The sequence below is a fragment of the Gossypium arboreum genome, chromosome 11 (assembly GCF_025698485.1).
Source record: "Gossypium arboreum isolate Shixiya-1 chromosome 11, ASM2569848v2, whole genome shotgun sequence".
Taxonomy (NCBI): domain Eukaryota; kingdom Viridiplantae; phylum Streptophyta; class Magnoliopsida; order Malvales; family Malvaceae; genus Gossypium; species Gossypium arboreum.
Genome location: NC_069080.1, coordinates 122,289,941 through 122,307,842, shown reverse-complemented (window position 1 = coordinate 122,307,842; position 17,902 = coordinate 122,289,941). Strand labels below are relative to the sequence as shown.

Below are 17,902 nucleotides of genomic sequence, written 5' to 3'. Positions count from 1 at the left end.
GGAGTTTAAGACTGAATGACACACTTTGGGCTTATAGGACAGCTTTCAAGGGACCAATAGGCAAGTCACCTTACCGACTCGTTTTCAGTAAACTGTGCCATCTTCCGGTCGAGTTAGAGCATAAGGCTTTTTGGGCAGTTAAGCAGTGTAATATGGAAATGGAGTCTATAAGAAAATCTCAGAAATTAGACATCCAGGAACTCAAGGAAATCAGAAACGATGCATATGAAAATGCTTAAGTTTATAAAGAAAAGACGAAGGTGTTTCATGACAAGTTCATCACTAGGAAGTAGTTTTCAATAGGACAAAAAGTTCTCCTATACGACTCCACCTTAAAAATCTTCGCTGGTAAGCTTCGATCCAAATGGATAGGATCATTTATTATTACTAATTTATTTTCGAATAGTGCAATGGAAATTCAAAGCAAAGAAACACGAAAGTGCTTTGAGGTGAATGGTCAACGACTAAAACCCTTTTTCGAGAATTTTCAAACACAGTTGAGGAGATTGTTCTCAATGAGCCCAAAATTTGAATAACAGGTCGTCGAACTAACAACGTTAAACAAAAGCGCTTTTTGGGAGGCAACCCAAATTTCTTTTCATTTATTTAATTTTAAGTTTTAGTAAATTTAGGGTGTAAATAAATAAATTTTTATTTAAATCAAATAATTTGATGTTTTCAGGAACATAATGGAGATCATAAATTTTTCAAAGTAGGATAATTGATAAATAAAAACACCCAAATTACTTAACCTTCATAAACACCAAAACCCAATACTCATCCATTTAAATCTCCAACACCCACTCAAATACCAACCCAACAAAAATAATCCAACTAACCCAATACCCACCTAGGCCCAACAGAAAATCCATAGGAAAATAAGAAAAAAAAAAGAGAAAAAGAAAAACACCCAAACCCCCACATCCCTCTTCTACTTTCATCGTCATCAAATAAACCCTCTCCCCTACAAAAAAATCCACCGCCGCCGTTGCCATTTTCCCCGCCGTCACAGCACCCCACCTCACAATCGTCGTAGCTCCTCCTTTCTTCGCCAACGCCAAACATCCCTACACCAAAACTCCATTCCACTCTTCTTTCCTCTACCATATCGGCTTACTTCACCGTCGTTTCCCCCCATCGACAAAATCATTGAAGACACACATGGGGAGTACTCTAAACTTTTCATTTTATTTATTTGAGCTGTTGTTTTATTTGAGCTGTTATAATATGACACATGCTTGAGGACAAGCATAAGATAAGTAGGGGGATTGATGAATATAGTAAGTATGCATGGATGGTTGATTGGTTTTTGCTGTATGTTTCTCTTCTGTATATGTTCAATCTTGCGTTGAATTCATTCAACAGTTTATTTGACATTGAGCCTTTAATCTCATACTTAGTCAACTTGGAAAATTGTATATAGATTAATCGACACTTGTATTTTAAGGTTGATATATGTAGCTAGATTTTCATGAATTGATTGTTTGAAAAAATATATTTGCTTGTGCATGAAAAAATGAAAAATGAAAAAAGGCTCAAGTTATGAGTGAAAGTTTCGAAAATGTGACCAGATTGAGTAACCGGGGTGAGGTGCTTGGGTTGTCATCTCGTCTCGCGTAAAAAGGTTTAAGTGACAAGTCGATAACTTAATAACATTCCACTAACAGAGCCCAATAATAAAGACTGTTTGAATTGAGTAACCGAGATAGGGTGCTTGGGATGTCATCCTAGTTCGCGTAAAAAGGTTTGACCGTGTCTAATTTATTTTTCTAAATGTATAGTTAATTAATAATGCATTGCAATTGTAACACCCCATACCCGATACCGTTGCCAAAGTCGAACACGAGGTGTTAACGGACTTAATTCATTAATTAAACAGCTCATACAATTCATTTTAAAATTTCCAGACAAGCTGGCTAACTACATCACAGTCGCTTTAAAAATCATATCTCGAGTTACGAAACTCAAAATCCAATTCTGTAAATTTTTCCTGAAACTAGACTCACATATATATCTACTAATTTTTTTCTAGAATTTTTGGTTGGGCCAATTAGTACAGTTTATTAGTTAAAGTCTCCCTGTTTCAGGGTTCAACTACTCTGACCTCTGTGTATTACGAATCAGATATCTCCTGTACAGAGCTTCAATGACTATGCCGTTTGTCTCTAATAAAACTAGACTCAATAAGGAATCTGTACATATAAAGTGTGATTTCTAATTATCTTTGTAAAATTTATGGTGAATTTCCAAAGTCAGAACAGGGGATCCAGAAATCGCTCTGGCCCTGTTTCACAAAAATTTAAACATCTCATAAAATATAGCTCATATACCTGTTTCGCTTATTCCATATGAAAATAGACTCATCAAGCTTCGATTCCATAACTTATTCATTATTTAATTCCATTTATACTATTTTTAGTGATTTTTTTAAACTCACGTCACTGCTGCTGTCTGAATCTATTTTATGGTAAATTTTACCTATTTCATGGTTTCCATGGATTAGCTAGCAATTTGACATACATAATACCAAATATGATCATGGCTAATCATTACCAAGAATTTCTATTTCCATACCACTCAATAACCATATCATAAGACCATATATACAAAATGATTATAATGCTATACATGCCATACTCAAAATATACAAGCCATTATGCCAAGATGGTATACGGATAGTGTGAGCGTGCCTCCGACCATTTCCGATTTCCGAGCTGGCTTGTCAACACTACAAGGAATGAAAAGGAGGGAGTAAGCATAAATGCTTAGTAAGCTCACATGCAAATAGCAAGTAACATAACCATATAAGCAAACATAAAACATCATTTGCATAATCATCACCAAGACATTCATATCACCTTTTCATTTATCATCTTACCATATTGTTGTTATATTGAGTTTTCAACCCGAGGGTTAAGTACATACCTGTTCAAAGTATCCATTTCACAACACTTACCAATACGTCCCTTTCATCTTGAGTATTCCTCCATTTGAGTAGAACTTTACCCGTTGAACACATCGAATATAATTCGGATACATGGAAAGTTTGCACATAAGTGCCACATATGTAGCCAAGCTACCATGTAACCCGCCCATAAGTGAACTCGGACTCAACTCAACGAGCTCAGGCGTTCGCATCCATAAGTGAACTCGGACTCAACTCAACGAGTTCGGATGCCTAGTTACATCTCACGAACTCGGACTCAACTCAACGAGTTCGGACGCTCGCATCCATAAGTGAACTCGGACTCAACTCAACGAGTTCGGATGCCCAAATATCCCAGTGACATGTCACTTGTATCCTAATCCATTCCTAAGGTTCAACGGGACCTTTTTCCCAATCATGTGTCTCAACCATCTTCTACGGAATGCCGATACCGATACTCGGTAGTATTTCACATTTTCCAAGTATATCACATAATTTGACATATTATCAAACAATTATCACAAGTATAATATTTCATAATAATTATCATATCATTTAAAAAACATTAAAACATTTAAAATAATAACTATGTTACCAACATTTACATATGAACTTACAATCGAGCTTGGAAGCTTGAAAAACCCTAGCCATGGTTTCTCCTTGCTATATTCGGCCATGGGGTTGAAGATGAGCAAAATTGGCTTTTAATTTTGTATTTTAATTCATTTTACCCCTAAATGACCAAAATGCCCTTACTACTAAACTTTCCAAAAATTCCATCCATGTCCAATTTTTTTGTCCATAGACTTAGAAATTGGTAAAATTACTCTTTAAGGACCTCTAATTAATAATCTAATTCAATTTTATGCAAAATACTTCTAGAACACAAGTTTTGCAATTTATTCAATTTAGTCCCAAATTTCAAATTAAGCACTTTATGCATAAAATTTCTTCACGAAATTTTCACACAATCATGCAATCATATCATAGACCTTAAAATAATCATAAAATAATTATTTCTATATCGGATTTTGTGGTCACGAAACCACTATTCCGACTAGGCCCAAAATCAGGATATTACAGCAATTTACTGGATTCAAACTCAATTTAATGAAATTATCTAGTTCGTACATTTCAAATTTTATGACACTTGTCTTATTGATTAAACTATATGTTCTGAGCATTTATTTAATTATTTATGCCTGTGTTGTTTACGTTGAGTATGGATGCAGAAAAGAGGCTCGATTTTTAATAAATTGTAGAATTAATTCTAATGTTTGAAAGAACAATATGCTCGAGGACAAGCATGAGATAAGTAGGGGGATTTGATAACATGATTATTTTGCATAATTTTTTGTGTTTAATTTGGTTTATTTCTGAATTAGCCCTTGCTAAATTAGTATTTTTATGATTTAATTCTTGTTAGAGATGCAATTGATCAAAAGCAAGTTGAAAAGGGCCAAATTGGAAGAAAATCATGGAAATGGGGCCAAATCAAAAAAAATGGAAGAAGCCAATGACACATAAATAATTTGACTTTGTAAAAAGCCAAAAATAGAAAATCCTATTTTAAGTTTATTTTAATTTTATTATTATTTTAGATTTTATATTAATTAATTTAGTCTATTTTTAGTAAACCCCATGTATATAAATAGAGGCCTTTTGTTATTTGAAAATAATCAATCAAATATTTCTTTTCCTATTTCTATTTGGAGTTGAATTGTTTTCTTTGTCTTTCTCTACTTCAATTTGGAGTAGGATTTCTCTTTTTCTTTTCAAGTTGGCGTCAACATTCTACCAATTTCAAATCCAATTGTTTGCTTTTCCAAAAATTTGTTCAATTGCCTTCCAAGTCCCCTTTCCTTTCCAAAATTCCATCATCCTTCACACCAAGCCAAAACACAATCCGCAACCTTCAAGCATGATTAAATTCATGCCACACTAAACCACTTTCAGCTTTAAGCCGGTGTTAACCCCGTCAAAAACCCGTGAGTTACGAACTCGAGCTGTTTAACTCCCAATTTTTGATACTTATTATTTCTCCGGATTAAGAGTATGACTTCGTCAACTCACAAAGTCAAGTCAATACTAAGTCAAAAAGGACGTCGTTTGAGTTAGTGTGGCTAGACAAACAGTTGGAATTCTGAAAAGATCGATTGTCTAATTGGTTTTCCGTGAACACATTGGCGTGCCAAGTGGGGATTGCTGTTTGGTTCTGTCAAGGGAAGTAGTAACCGGATTTAAATGTCCTGAATGTTTGAGGGCATTGGTTCGAGCTAGGCTCTTTTAGAACGCAAAGCTGCCGGAGTTCTAAATCACGAACGCTTCGTATGTTGTTCGATCGGCAAGTGTTAGTTATAGGACGTTCCATAACTAATTTACACAAGGAAGAGTTGGTGTCTAAGGCGTCGTTGGTAGCTATAACTAGCTTATTGGAAAAGAGGAGTTCACCTAATTTCGAGGATCGGGTCAAAGACGAAAAAACCCGTGCTTAAGGCTGAGCTAAGTTTAATTTATTTTTCTTCAGATTACTTTTTTTTTTCATCTTTTACTTTTTACGTTTTTTTTGTGTTTATTTTAGGTTTCATATTTTATTCCCCCTCAGACACCGCGGGCACGACAACTGCCCAGACATAAACTTGGTCGAGAGATAAATAATTTTCAGTAAACCCAGTCTCTGTGGGATCAACCCTACTCCCTATACTGCTTTAATTTGAAAATTAGGTGTAGGTTTATATTGGTGGAATCTACAGCCATCAATACGTGTCGACCATAGTGGTTCTTGTCTTACCCATCTTCTTTTTGTAGACGATTGTATGGTTTTTGGCGCAACATCTACAACGAGTGCTGCCACAATTCAATTTATTTTGCAGGAATATGGGCGATGCACTGGATAAGTGGTGAATTTTGACAAGTTAGCTATTTCTTTTAGTTCAAATGTGGGACATTTTGATTGTTCTAGTATATGCTTGGTTTTATGTGTGCGCATTGTCCATTATTTGGATAAGTATTTGGGCCTTTCCCCAATGGTTGGCAGGAGTAAGCGAAAGACCTTCCAGCATTTTAAGGATTGTTTTCATCATTGTGTTGATAATTGGAACTTACGCTACTTGTCTCAAGGCGGTCGGGGGGTATTGTAACTTACGCTACTTGTCTCAGGGTGGTCGGGGGGTATTGGAACTTACGCTACTTGTATTCGTTCTATTTTACAAGCAATTCATATGTTTACAATGTAGTGTTTTTTGTTTCCTTCCTCTCTTTGCCAAGTACTTGAAGGTATTATAAGTAAGTTGTGGTGGTAGAAATCGGGGAGTCGTTAGGGAATTCATTGGTGCTCTTGGTCTTTATTGTGTGCCTTAAAGTGTGATTGGGGTATTGGTTTTTGTGATTTGGCTTCATTTAATATTTCCCTTCTCACAAAGTAGGGTTGGCGTTTATTAACTGCTCCGAATTGTCTAATGATTCAGGTTTTTAAAACGTGTTACTTCCTTTGCTGTTGATTTTTTACGAGCAGATTTAGGGTCTCGGCCTTCCTATACCTAACGTAGTATTTGGTGCTCTTGAGATCTATTGGAAAAAGGCCTTGGTTGACGTGTGGGTAATAGGCAATCCATATCCGTTTGGGATGACAATTGGCTCCTAGGAAATGGCCTATGTCGTATCGAAAACACTGTTATTACCACATTTGTTACTTAGTGATACAAATCCAAATGACCAATTTCAGACCCATAGATATGATGGGCTCTCTTACCTTAAGACCTAATAACAATGTCAATTGCCAAACAAATCAAACCAAGATTTGATCAAAGACAAGATTTAAGGACAAATCTTTTCAAGGAAAGTGGAAATGATACATGTACAGATGGGGTGAAATTTATTAAAATCAATTCAACCAAGCTGCCAGTTTTTAAAATGAAAAAATTAGTTAACTTGAGACAAATTTTTAGATGGGATTGAGGCATTTATGGTCTTAGATATCTCATAGCGTTTGAAGATCTATTTCTTATCTTCAAAATGCATTTTGAATCACTCGATTTCGAATTCAAGAGCTCAAGTTATGATCGTTTTAATGAAGACTACGTGAGCAAAATTTCTAGATGAGATTATGACAATAATTACGAATTTCAAGCTTTTAATTCAAGTTAAAATCATATTTGGTTCAAGTTTTACGCTTAATTTTTATTATATATAAACCTAATATTATATTTATCAGCTCTTATTGTTTTCATTATTTCTTGGAAGGTTGATTAGAGTCATTAATTGAGTTTTTTGAGATTTATATCTCAAAAGGTTCAATTAAACATTTATCCTTCTATCCATCATATCCATCCGTTTATTTAGTCTATCTTCTACTTTTAAATTCTATCTATTTATTTATTTATTTTTCTTTGTTCTCAAATTTCTTCTTTCATTGTTTTTGACTTCTTTAATACTAAATTTATTTATTTTTTCTTTTCAGATCAAATCTAAATCTTTACTTTTTGAGTCAAACAACTCAAATTCGATCCTTCTTTCGCTTCCTCCGCTTCAATCCATATCATTTGGGTAAGTGACTTGATGATACACGAATCGGCCCAATGGAATCATTCCTTAGTCCGCGATCTGTTTTCGGTTGATGAGGCTACCCGTATCCTTAGCATCTCTCTCTCACGTTTGACCAGTGATGACATTGTGGTTTGGGAAAGTGATCTCATGTTTGCAATAGATATCGGTTGCTCCGTTGGCTGATGAAACAACCCACTACGTTCCCAAGATTACTTTACAAAGTTGTGGAAGGTTCGAGCCCTGGCGATTTATTTGAAATTATGTTCCCACATTACACAACCTTTACAACCGTTACATATCTACTATGCAATTTTGTCCTAGATGCCTAAGTGTACCTAATACTACTATTCACGTACTCCGGGATTGCCCTTTTACAGTTTCGGTTTGGAACCGGTTGCTCATCTCCTGGCCTGGTACCTACAATGCTATAGACATTGTAAGTTGGTTGGGATATCTCTGTCATGCAACTAATGGTGATGGTTTAGTTCTCATCCTTACCGCGATATGGGCGATTTGGTGGGCGCGAAATTGGCATTATCACGAGGGGTTCGGTTCTACACCTACTGAGCTGGTCTATTTCATTCGCTTCTACCTGGGTGGACTGTCTGTGTTGTAGGTGCCAGAGGCGACCCCTGTGATCTTGCGTCCTGCTCCTTGGTTGCCTGCTTGCAGCTGCGCCTCTGGTCAAGGCCAATTTTGACGCTGCTTACAGAGGGGGGACTCACTCTTCTTGCTCGGGGGTGGTGGTGCGAGACGCTCAAAGTAAAGTACTTGGCGCTTACACTAGGCTCCACTGTCATGTCTCGTCGGTTTTTGCAGCAAAAACGTTGGCTTTCTTTTCGGCGGTGGACTTTGCTCGTGACTCTGGTCTCTCTCAGCTAGTGTTTGAAGGGGACTCTCTACATGTGATTCGCAAGCTCAGTAACCCACTTGACGACCGATCAGAGATCCGTGCCCTAATAATTGAAGGGAAGATGAGATTACTTACATCTTTTGCGGTGGCTACAATCTATCACTACTACAGGGAGCAGAAACAAGTTACCCACCAGCTAGCGGTGCCGGGGTTTCGTTGGCAAACGGACCGTTTCTAGGTCGAAGAGGTTCCTTTCCAAGTTGAGCGCATGGTGGCTGAAGAGGTTAGGTTGTCTTCTCATCCCACGTAGCATCAACGCGCGGCCTACAACGCTGCAGTTGCTTCCCTCTGATCTAACAGATTTGTTTTCTCTTTTCCCTATTGTCTTGCCTGCAGGTTTCAACCATTTTGATATCAAATAAAATATAATCCATCGGCTGCTTTTGGGGCAACCATTAGGGTTTCTTCGTATTTGGGCTTTTCTTTTGTTGTTTTTGGGCTGCTTTATGGGTCATGTTGCACTTCGATGCCTTATGTTTTGGACTTGGGCTTTGCCCATGTGTTTCCGGTATCTTTTACTGTTTTTGAATGGAAGTCACGTTCAAAAAATAGAACAATTCAAATTCAAAAATAAAACATAAACACGTGTTCAATGATATTAAAGTATAAATTTATTACCATTACACCTATATTCATTACTAAATAATTTTTTTTAAAAAAACATAAAATATTTTCTTTCACTTACATTGTGACTGTGACAATTTAATATTAATATTTTTAACATTTTTTATTAATTATTATAAATATAAAATAATAATAAATTAACAAATTAATTGATGTTAAGTTAATTCAATTAGGTTGATCAAGCCCATGAAGATTGACCAATTCTAGGGTGATATCAATTCGATTCTGTTAAGTTTTTAGATTTTTAAACCGTTCATCTTAATTCGATTTAACTTTTAATTTTTTCATATTAATTTCTTGTTCTAATTTTTAAGCTTATTTTGATAAATAAATTTTGTTTCATGACTTTTGAATATTACTTGACAAAATTTTAATCTTTTCATAAATATTTTTAAAAATAATAATTTTCAAGAAGTTTTAAATTATTTTAATATTTTTATTATTTTAGATATAAAATATTTAATTTTATATCATAAAAATTAAAATTAATTATGTATTAAATAAAAACAAAACTCACTTTGATTTCATTTTAAACTTGTATTCCATAAACCATCCAATCAGGTTAAAACCGATTTTTGGTTTCATCAATTTTTTCTCTCAGCACTAGTCAATTCAACTATAGTAAAAGGATGATCAGTTAAGTTGAAAAAGTATAAAAAACCAATCAAACCACCCAAGTTAACAATTTGCTTACCTGCACTTCATTTGAAGTTCACTTTTCTTGACATCAATTGGTTAAACCGTGCGAAAGAACATTGATGATTGCTATTTGAAACATGATTGTTTCAGTCTCAAAATCTAACAAGAAAAATAGCTGGAAAATATAATCCAAGAAAAAATCCAACTAGAAGTCAAATCGGCTGCACCTTAAATCCTCAGTTCTACAGGTTGAACCAGACAGTTCAATCATCTTATAAACTTCAAAAACATAAAAAAGCTTTACAGCCATTAAGCAGATACATGCTTGGACGGATAATGTGAGTCCAATAGCAGAACTTAAAGGGTGCAAGCCCTGTCTGTTAAATAAGTTTACTTGAATCACAACAATAAATATACTGTTAGTTTGATAAGGCAACAGTAGACAATTAGGAGATGACTAAACCAAGACACTCTAAATTAACATTAGGTCCCAAATCATCATTCAGAATAAATCATCATTACTTGTATGTCTCATTCATTGTCTGGTAAAGAACGAAGTTTACCGATTCAAACAAAAATGGAAGGAAAGAAAAAGAAAAGGGCAAGAGATGAGGGAAAAGGGTAGGGTAACAGGGGGGTTGAAACACATGTAACAACAATTTCTCAAAGTGTTTGATCCAATTCAATTTAGTATAAAAATAACTCCTATAGCTAACCTACTTAATGTACTGAGAAACCCACTTGAAACCATCTCCATAACCCATTTTACGAACAATGCTACACATGAATACCTCGAGGGGACGAACGTTTGACTCTCCCAAATTGACCTTACCCTTGCCTGTGGTGAAATTGGTGAGCCCAAGGTGATAACGCAACTCATCTTCTGAAGCAGCATATGGTATATCAATCTTGTTGCCCAAGATGAGGAATGGCACATTAGCCAAAGCTTCATCTGAGAGAAGAGCATCCAGCTCCCTTTTTGACTCGGCAAACCTCTCCTTGTCGTAAGCATCCACTAGGTACACGACCGCATCCACCTACAAACAAATTTCCTATCAGTTTTGGTATGCACTGCAGAAAATGAAAAATATTGAATGTTTCGTATAGTAGAGCCTCCGAAAACTTGCAGGACCTTTCTGTGTAATAGACCCCAGACCAGACACCAAACAAGCCAAGGAAAGAAGAATAAGTCTGAGTACATGACAAATAGTTAATGATTTCTTCCGACAATGTAATCATGAAAAAAGAGTGGAATGTAAGTATATAGTGTGTGGTGAGGTACTATCAAGACACCTTCTCCAAAAATAAAGGCGCTATCAGCGAACTTCCCATCCTTATTCTTTGCCCCTCATGAATCAGATAATCACAAGAACTATTATCTGGGATTATAGAGGCACTTTCAAGAAATTTGACTGTAACAAGAAACTCTAGCAATCTGTCAGACTCTCAAATGAAATATGTAACTAGATGACTAATACAACTAACTTTTACAATCCCAATTTGATTTTTTATACTTGACACCAAATGTTCAATTCATAAAAGATATCGTTCATATAATAATGGAATCAATTCTCCACAGACCAACAGAGAAGATCATAATTTTTGTCTGAAAACTGTACATAATCACAGGGATTTTCAAGTAAAAGAAATGCTATGTTACTCTGACTAAGTGAGTTTCAGAAACGAGCATGTATCGGTCAGGGTATGGTTAGATTTTTGTAAGTATTTAAAGGTCCTTGGAGGTCATACCATCATGTTCGTGCGTGGGGCATATGCGTTGGACATGGATACTTCAATAAAAATGAAGAATTCGAGGAAATGTACCTTGGCGTAGTAATCTTTCCAAACTCTTCGAGCAATCTGATGGCCTCCCAAATCAAATGCCTTGAACTTGATTTTCCCAATACTCAATTCCTCCGATGTGGGATACTGTGTTGGCTGATGCTGAACTAATCTCTGCCAAATCCCATTACCAACATTCCATTAAAGACGAGATTCCAATCACCTTATTATTGAAGATAGCAATCAACCATCCCCTCACATTTCTTACCCTATCTTTCATATATATATATATCAATAACAATTAAAAACCCCTTCCAGCTAAAACGACTAATCTCAACCAAATCCCATCAAATTGTAAAAGAGAGAACAAGCTTCATAGCCTTAATTACCTTCAAATATAACGTTTATTAGCATTCTGAATCAATTTAGATCAGAAATATTAGAACTTTAATAGATTAAAACCAACAATATTAACACAAATCTAATTCTTAATATGATTTTACCATCATTCATTTATGAAAAAATAAATACCTCATCTTTGAGCATATGAAGCAGCGTGGTTTTGCCGGCATTATCAAGCCCTAAAAACAAGATCTTGGCCTCTTTTTGCCATAACCCAAGGGAAGCAAGGATCCCATAGAACCAATCGAAGATAAACATGATTTAATTCCTTCAGTAAAAGAAACTTTTGAATTCTTATTAACAAAAAAAAAAAAAAAAGAAAAAAAGAATCAAAATGGGTTGTGTCTCATAGAAGAGAGAGTGTGCGATAATGGATGGGGGTATAAAAGAGAGCACGAGTTGGTGAGTTTTGACTGGGTAAGTTGAGCCGAGCTCGCACCGATCAGGTGCTTTGGATCGGGGGTAGTTGGCCACGACCACCGATGGGCTAAATCTGGGCAGTTCGATTTATGGAATTAATGGATTTTTTTTAGATTTTGGATCACAGTGTAAAATTGGCCTGTTTTCCCTTAATGGACGAATAGCTGATTGATAAAGAAACTATATACTAACAAATTAAATTTTGAAATAAATCTCAAAATTACTCCTAGGAAATTTGATCTACCTATATATATATATATATATATGAAAATTTCATTTTATTTAATTATTTAATTATTTAATTATTTAATTTATTATTTATTAAATTAAGTTTAGAGAATAATTATTTTGTTGAATTTTATTTAAGAGTATCTCGACACCTATGAATATCAAGTTCAAAGTGATGTCAAATCATTATATTAATTCATGTTATACATATCACGAGGAAAGTTTTGTAGAAGTACTTGTAGAGTATCTCAACATCCATGGGTCTCGCGCTTATAGTTAGAAGATAGTTATTTGGTTGTTAGCCAACCAAGTGTATTTAATACAGTGAAAGTTGACTCTCATGGTTGATGACTTTTATCTTGTAAAAGCTTGTTTGTTACTCCTTTCTTCACACCTTATTTTTTTCAAAACTCTCCGACCCTTTCAAGCTCTTGCATCCTTGAACTCTCTCTCTTTTTCTTTTTCTTTTTTTTTTTTTAATTTTTCAAGAGAAAATAATAGAACACATTGTCAACTACATTGTGAATATGATGAAATTTTCAACTCAATTCTTTCTATTTTTAAATATTTGCAGAAATGATATGGCTTTTGAAATTTAATTATATTATTTTTGCTTTTCAACAATCAATAGATCAAGTCCTTTGGATTCGACACAATTTACATTTTGCAAAGCTTGATCCTCATACTGATGAACGCTTAAGGATGTCATTTTATACGTGGCATCTACGATTTTGATTGTTTTGGATTTAATTGCTGTTTTGGTAAAAAGATGAAGGTTGGAAACGTTTACATTCTATTTTTCGTACATGGAAGCTATCATGATGCTTGAAAATGTTGCTTTAATAATTGGTTTTCTAGTGCAATCGTTTCAAAGTATCAATGTAATCAATTGTTGAGTGACATATTGTCTAAAAAAAATAAAAAAAGATTAGATGAGATCAATTGAAATCCATATTTCAACAATTAATTGAACATTGAACTCAAACATTCATAGATGTAAAGTTGAATATACTTTTTCAGATGTGCCAAAATATTCTGCTACAGGCTGCTGATTGATGATCCATGTAGTGGATTTAAGATGGGAACATGAGGCTAAGCTAGAAATCGAAGCGATGTACGGAAATCAATATGGAATCAGCGAAATCCCACGAGTCAAAACGTTTATTTCGAGAATGTCTACAAACGCCATTGCATCCAAAGAAAACGACGATCTTTCTCCGGTGTGTGCCATAAATGCGATGATGAGGTTGTCGAGAGGCAATGGCTTAATGCATCAGTAGCTGAAGCCCAAGCTTCGAGGCTTGGTTTCTTAATTGATTAAAAGTCATGGATGACAATTTATAGTTATCGAATCAGACAGTTGATATTATCAATGCTTTGAAAGGATTCAATGTTGATATTAAGGCTATCATTGATGACATTCACCTCTAACTTTCCTCCTTTAGGATATGGGATTTTCTCATGTTTTCAAAAAGAGGTAATTTGGTGGCTGATTTGATAGCAAAAAGAACCAATAACAAGGATTGTTGGAATTTCCTCCAAATGAATCTTTGCTGTATTGTAATTTTTCTTTCCAATGGAAATTCAAATATCTACTATGACTTACCATACAAATACAATCTCATTTGTAACATTTTATATTTAATAAGGAATTTACATTTAAAGTCATTGTCGATTAAGTCTTACCTCAATTGGCATCGACATTGTTATCAATACAGGAGGACATGAATTCGAGTGTGCTGAAGCGCATTATCCTCTTATTTCAGAGTTGGGGGAGGTTATGAATAATTCTATATATGATATGAAAAAATAAAAATTAAAAATCGTAATGCTACACTCATATGAAAGGAAATAAATAAATAAATAAAGTCATTGAATTTAATATCAATTTTATGTTAGTTATAATATGTTAATTTTTTTAAATTAGTTAATGAAATATTGGTTTGTTGGTTATAGCAAAGGTTTTGGTTTCTTGAGTACTTATGTTTGAATTTTATCATAAGCTGTAACAATTTGTAGGTTTTAGTCTCGTTATGTGTGTACGTCATATGCGAGTTCTGTTGGATTCTTTTTAAATTGATTTAGTTTTTTCCAATTCTTTAATTTGTGTTTTGTACTGATTGAATTCTACATCTTAATTAATTAGACATATATTTGAGTAAAACTTTAAATAAAAAGTAATTTCATTAAATTATATCATAAATTTTTATCATTAATAAATTATATCTCTAATTTAAATCCATTTAATTTAAAAACTATTATTAGAAGTTAATTAAGTTTTAACTCGATTGATATCAGTATCGTTGCTAGTACAATAGGTTATAAGTTCGAGTGCACTGAAGCACATTATCTTCTTATTTAAGTATTGAGGAGAGATTATGAGTAATTCTATGCGTTGTATAAAAAAGAGCAGATATAATAAGAATTTATAAAGAGCAGATATAATTTTGAAATTTCATTTTAAGTTATTTACATATATTTTTTAACATAATGCCTAAATTTGCATATATCACTTCCCCAACTTATAAATGGGCACTTGAGCATTTGATCTCATGTCCTTCTGCATTGACATTAATATTAATATCAATCGAGTTAAAACTCAATCGGTTAAATTATTTACCTATTTAATTCAACCTTTCTTATGAGAATTAATTTAACCTTTCTTATGAGAATTAATTTATTCTCTTTAGGATAAAAGACATAATTTACTAATGCTAAAATTTAATAATATAATTTCACGACTTAAAATTTACGACTTAAATAAAATTCGATATTAAATTAAGTAAACTAAAATGAAAATTATCCATTGGATTACGTGTACCATCACGTGTTGCCTCAACATAACTAGATGAGAAAATCCAAAATCAATGCATATTTAAGAAAAAAAGGGCGGAGACGACAACAATAGATATACATATCTGGATGTGCATTTAAGTCAAACCAAGCCAAACACTGTACTCCTGTCTTGCAAAACCAGCAACCAAACGACCCAGAATTCCAAAATCCACAGGTTTTCTCTTCTCTCCCAAAAACCCAAACACTTCCTTCTATAAAATCCATTACACACTCTCTGCACACCTTACTATCATAATTTCAACTTCAATTTCTAAACTGTTCGAATCCCAAACACCTAGATTCATGGCTGATGCTAAGGAACGCAAAATCCTGGTGGCCGTCGATGACGGCTTGGAAAGCTTGTACGCTCTTTCATGGTCTCTCCACAACCTGGTTTCTCAAACTTCAAATGATACCATTATCCTCATTTACGCTAAACCTCCACGAACCGTAAACACTTCGCCAGACGGTACACTTGTTTTTTTTTTTTTAATGTAGAAAATTGAAGACATGGTTTTTTTTTTTTAATTGTTTTGGATTTGGTTGCAGGGTATTTGTTTTCTCCTGATATGATGGCCTCCGTTGACAAATGCAGAAACGATCTGGCGTCTTCTATAATCGAGAAGGCCAAGAAGATATGCAGGGAGCAAGGTGATAAAGAGGTGAGTTACCGAGTAATTCTTGCTTTTGTTTATTTGGAGGATCAAAATTGTGTGATTATTTTTGGGGTTAATTAGGTTAAAGTAGAGGTGATAATAGAGAGTGGTGATCCAAGGGACGTGATTTGCCAGGCTGCTGACAAGATCCATGCTGATGTGCTTGTTATGGGAAGCCATGGCTATGGCTTGATTAAGAGGTGAGTCCTCTCAGTTTTAGTCAAATTATAGTTACTAGAACTATTAAATCATGTCAAAACTATATAGACAAAAACCATAATTTTACTCAGTTTTCTTTTCTTCTTCTTTTTAATAACTAGGCCCTGAGTATGATCATTGATTAGGTTGAAAAGATAGTATAATCATAATGTTCCCTTTTGTATGTGAAAAATGGTTTGCTTTTCATACTTTATTTTCTATTACAGCTCAAATTTACGGCAAGAATGAATGTGATAGGGATTAGTGATTAGGCCTAAACAGGTTTTAATATATGGGTTGAATAATTTTTGCGTGACAGGGCATTCTTGGGGAGTGTAAGCAATCACTGTGCACAGAATGTGAAGTGCCCTGTTTTGATTGTGAAAAAGCCCAAATCTTCCTCCTCTGCAACTGGAACCAAATGATTGGAATTTTGGGACACATTCATAATTTCTCTTAGTTGTATAAAGTTCTATATTTTTCTTCCATCTTTGAATGTACTTTCATACTTGAATGTCAAGAACTGAACTTTGATTATTACAACAGATATATACCATCACTGTAAGCTTTTTTTTTTTTTTTTTTTGGGGGGGGGGGTAATGCTATCACAGTGAGCTAAATAATATAAGTTGAGGAATAAATCATAACCCTTAGGACATAGTTTGCTACATTATACATCAGAGATGATAATACAAATACGTAGTCAAAAAATTGTGTCATTGTTGGCACAGAACACAACTTCTGTTCTACGTGATAATCATCGGTTTTGGTGATCTTCTATCTAATGAGTTCTTAATGGGAAAAGGTAATTCCAAACGAACATCATCTATGTCAGCATGTCTCATAATCTGGTTAAACATTTTGAAGAGCAACATCTTGAATCCTTTTTCCGGTGCAGTTTCATGACAAGTAGGCATCCGATTGCATATAGGTAGCTTGTGTAATAGCTCATTTGGTGACTTAGCTCACGAATATCAATTCTAAGATGCAAATGCTTACCAAAATTAAGAATTATTTTAAAGGAAGCACGACCAAATTCAAAGAATAAATATATCACAAACTATTCCTTATCATTTATTTATGGACTAACATCCTCCACCATTGATGACATCACTTGAGGATGCACAAAAAGTAGCTCGAGAGAGTTCATATAAAGTAGGCATGAACAATCTTAAGATTAATAGGTTGTAATTGATGGTTGTATTCTTGGTAACGAATATCTTTTTTTATCTAAATAGATATATTCATCAAATTGTATAAACAACATTTTTGCCCATGGGTCAAGTCACTTGATCTGACCGAAGGTTCATCCGAGAAGTGAAAGAATTTAGGTAAAAATATAGGCCCAAAAAATAGACTTCGGCAAAAAAAAAAACAAGACTCATTTCGAGTAAAACCTTTTTGACCCAACCAGAATTTGCAAAAAAAAAAAAAATTGCTATTTTACTTTTTTTTCCACTGTTTTACTATCATTTCACTATTATATTGCTATTTTTTAATTGTTATTTTTTAATATTATATAATTCTTGTTTTATTGTTAATTTTGTTACTTGTCAAATTGCACTTATTTTAGTGCTATTCAAGTATAAAGATTTTTTAAATTTATTGGGAAACATTTATTTTAATGTTTTGATGTATTATATTTTTAATTTTTTATATAAAAAATTTTAAAAAATAATATGGGCAGGCTAACCAGACCCAAGTTAACATTTTTATTCAGGCTAGAGGTTTGGA

The 17,902-nt window shown here is 34.0% G+C and overlaps 2 protein-coding genes, 2 long non-coding RNA genes and 1 other non-coding gene across 6 annotated transcripts; 2 read left to right on the top strand and 3 right to left on the bottom strand.

Moving 5' to 3' along the window:
- Positions 1 to 7,693: 7,693 nt before the first annotated feature.
- Positions 7,694 to 8,801, bottom strand: LOC108471052 (uncharacterized). Of its 2 annotated transcripts, XR_001869445.2 has the most exons (3): positions 8,460 to 8,801; positions 7,970 to 8,370; positions 7,694 to 7,888 (listed from the first exon to the last, which is right to left on the bottom strand). It is a non-coding gene; the product is annotated as an uncharacterized LOC108471052 (long non-coding RNA). The 2 variants fall into 2 exon arrangements; XR_008274792.1 differs by having other exon boundaries at positions 7,694 to 8,370.
- On the top strand, positions 8,482 to 8,966 carry LOC128284364 (uncharacterized). Its single transcript, XR_008274793.1, has 2 exons — positions 8,482 to 8,607; positions 8,721 to 8,966. It is a non-coding gene; the product is annotated as an uncharacterized LOC128284364 (long non-coding RNA).
- Positions 8,967 to 10,145: 1,179 nt separating this feature from the next.
- On the bottom strand, positions 10,146 to 12,424 carry LOC108474056 (GTP-binding protein SAR1B). Its single transcript, XM_017775942.2, has 3 exons — positions 11,961 to 12,424; positions 11,472 to 11,603; positions 10,146 to 10,684 (listed from the first exon to the last, which is right to left on the bottom strand). Exons 1-3 carry the CDS (start codon positions 12,087 to 12,089, stop codon positions 10,364 to 10,366), a joined length of 582 nt encoding a protein of 193 aa, XP_017631431.1. The 5' UTR covers positions 12,090 to 12,424; the 3' UTR covers positions 10,146 to 10,363.
- On the bottom strand, positions 10,912 to 11,033 carry LOC128284597 (small nucleolar RNA snoR83). The gene has a single exon (XR_008275022.1). It is a non-coding gene; the product is annotated as a small nucleolar RNA snoR83 (small nucleolar RNA).
- A 2,953-nt stretch (positions 12,425 to 15,377) lies between the features above and the next one.
- Positions 15,378 to 16,711, top strand: LOC108474057 (universal stress protein A-like protein). The gene is made up of 4 exons (XM_017775943.2): positions 15,378 to 15,783; positions 15,864 to 15,976; positions 16,052 to 16,170; positions 16,488 to 16,711. The coding sequence occupies exons 1-4, from the start codon at positions 15,618 to 15,620 to the stop codon at positions 16,591 to 16,593; spliced, it is 504 nt and encodes a 167-aa protein (XP_017631432.1). The 5' UTR covers positions 15,378 to 15,617; the 3' UTR covers positions 16,594 to 16,711.
- The last annotated feature ends 1,191 nt before the right edge of the window (positions 16,712 to 17,902 follow it).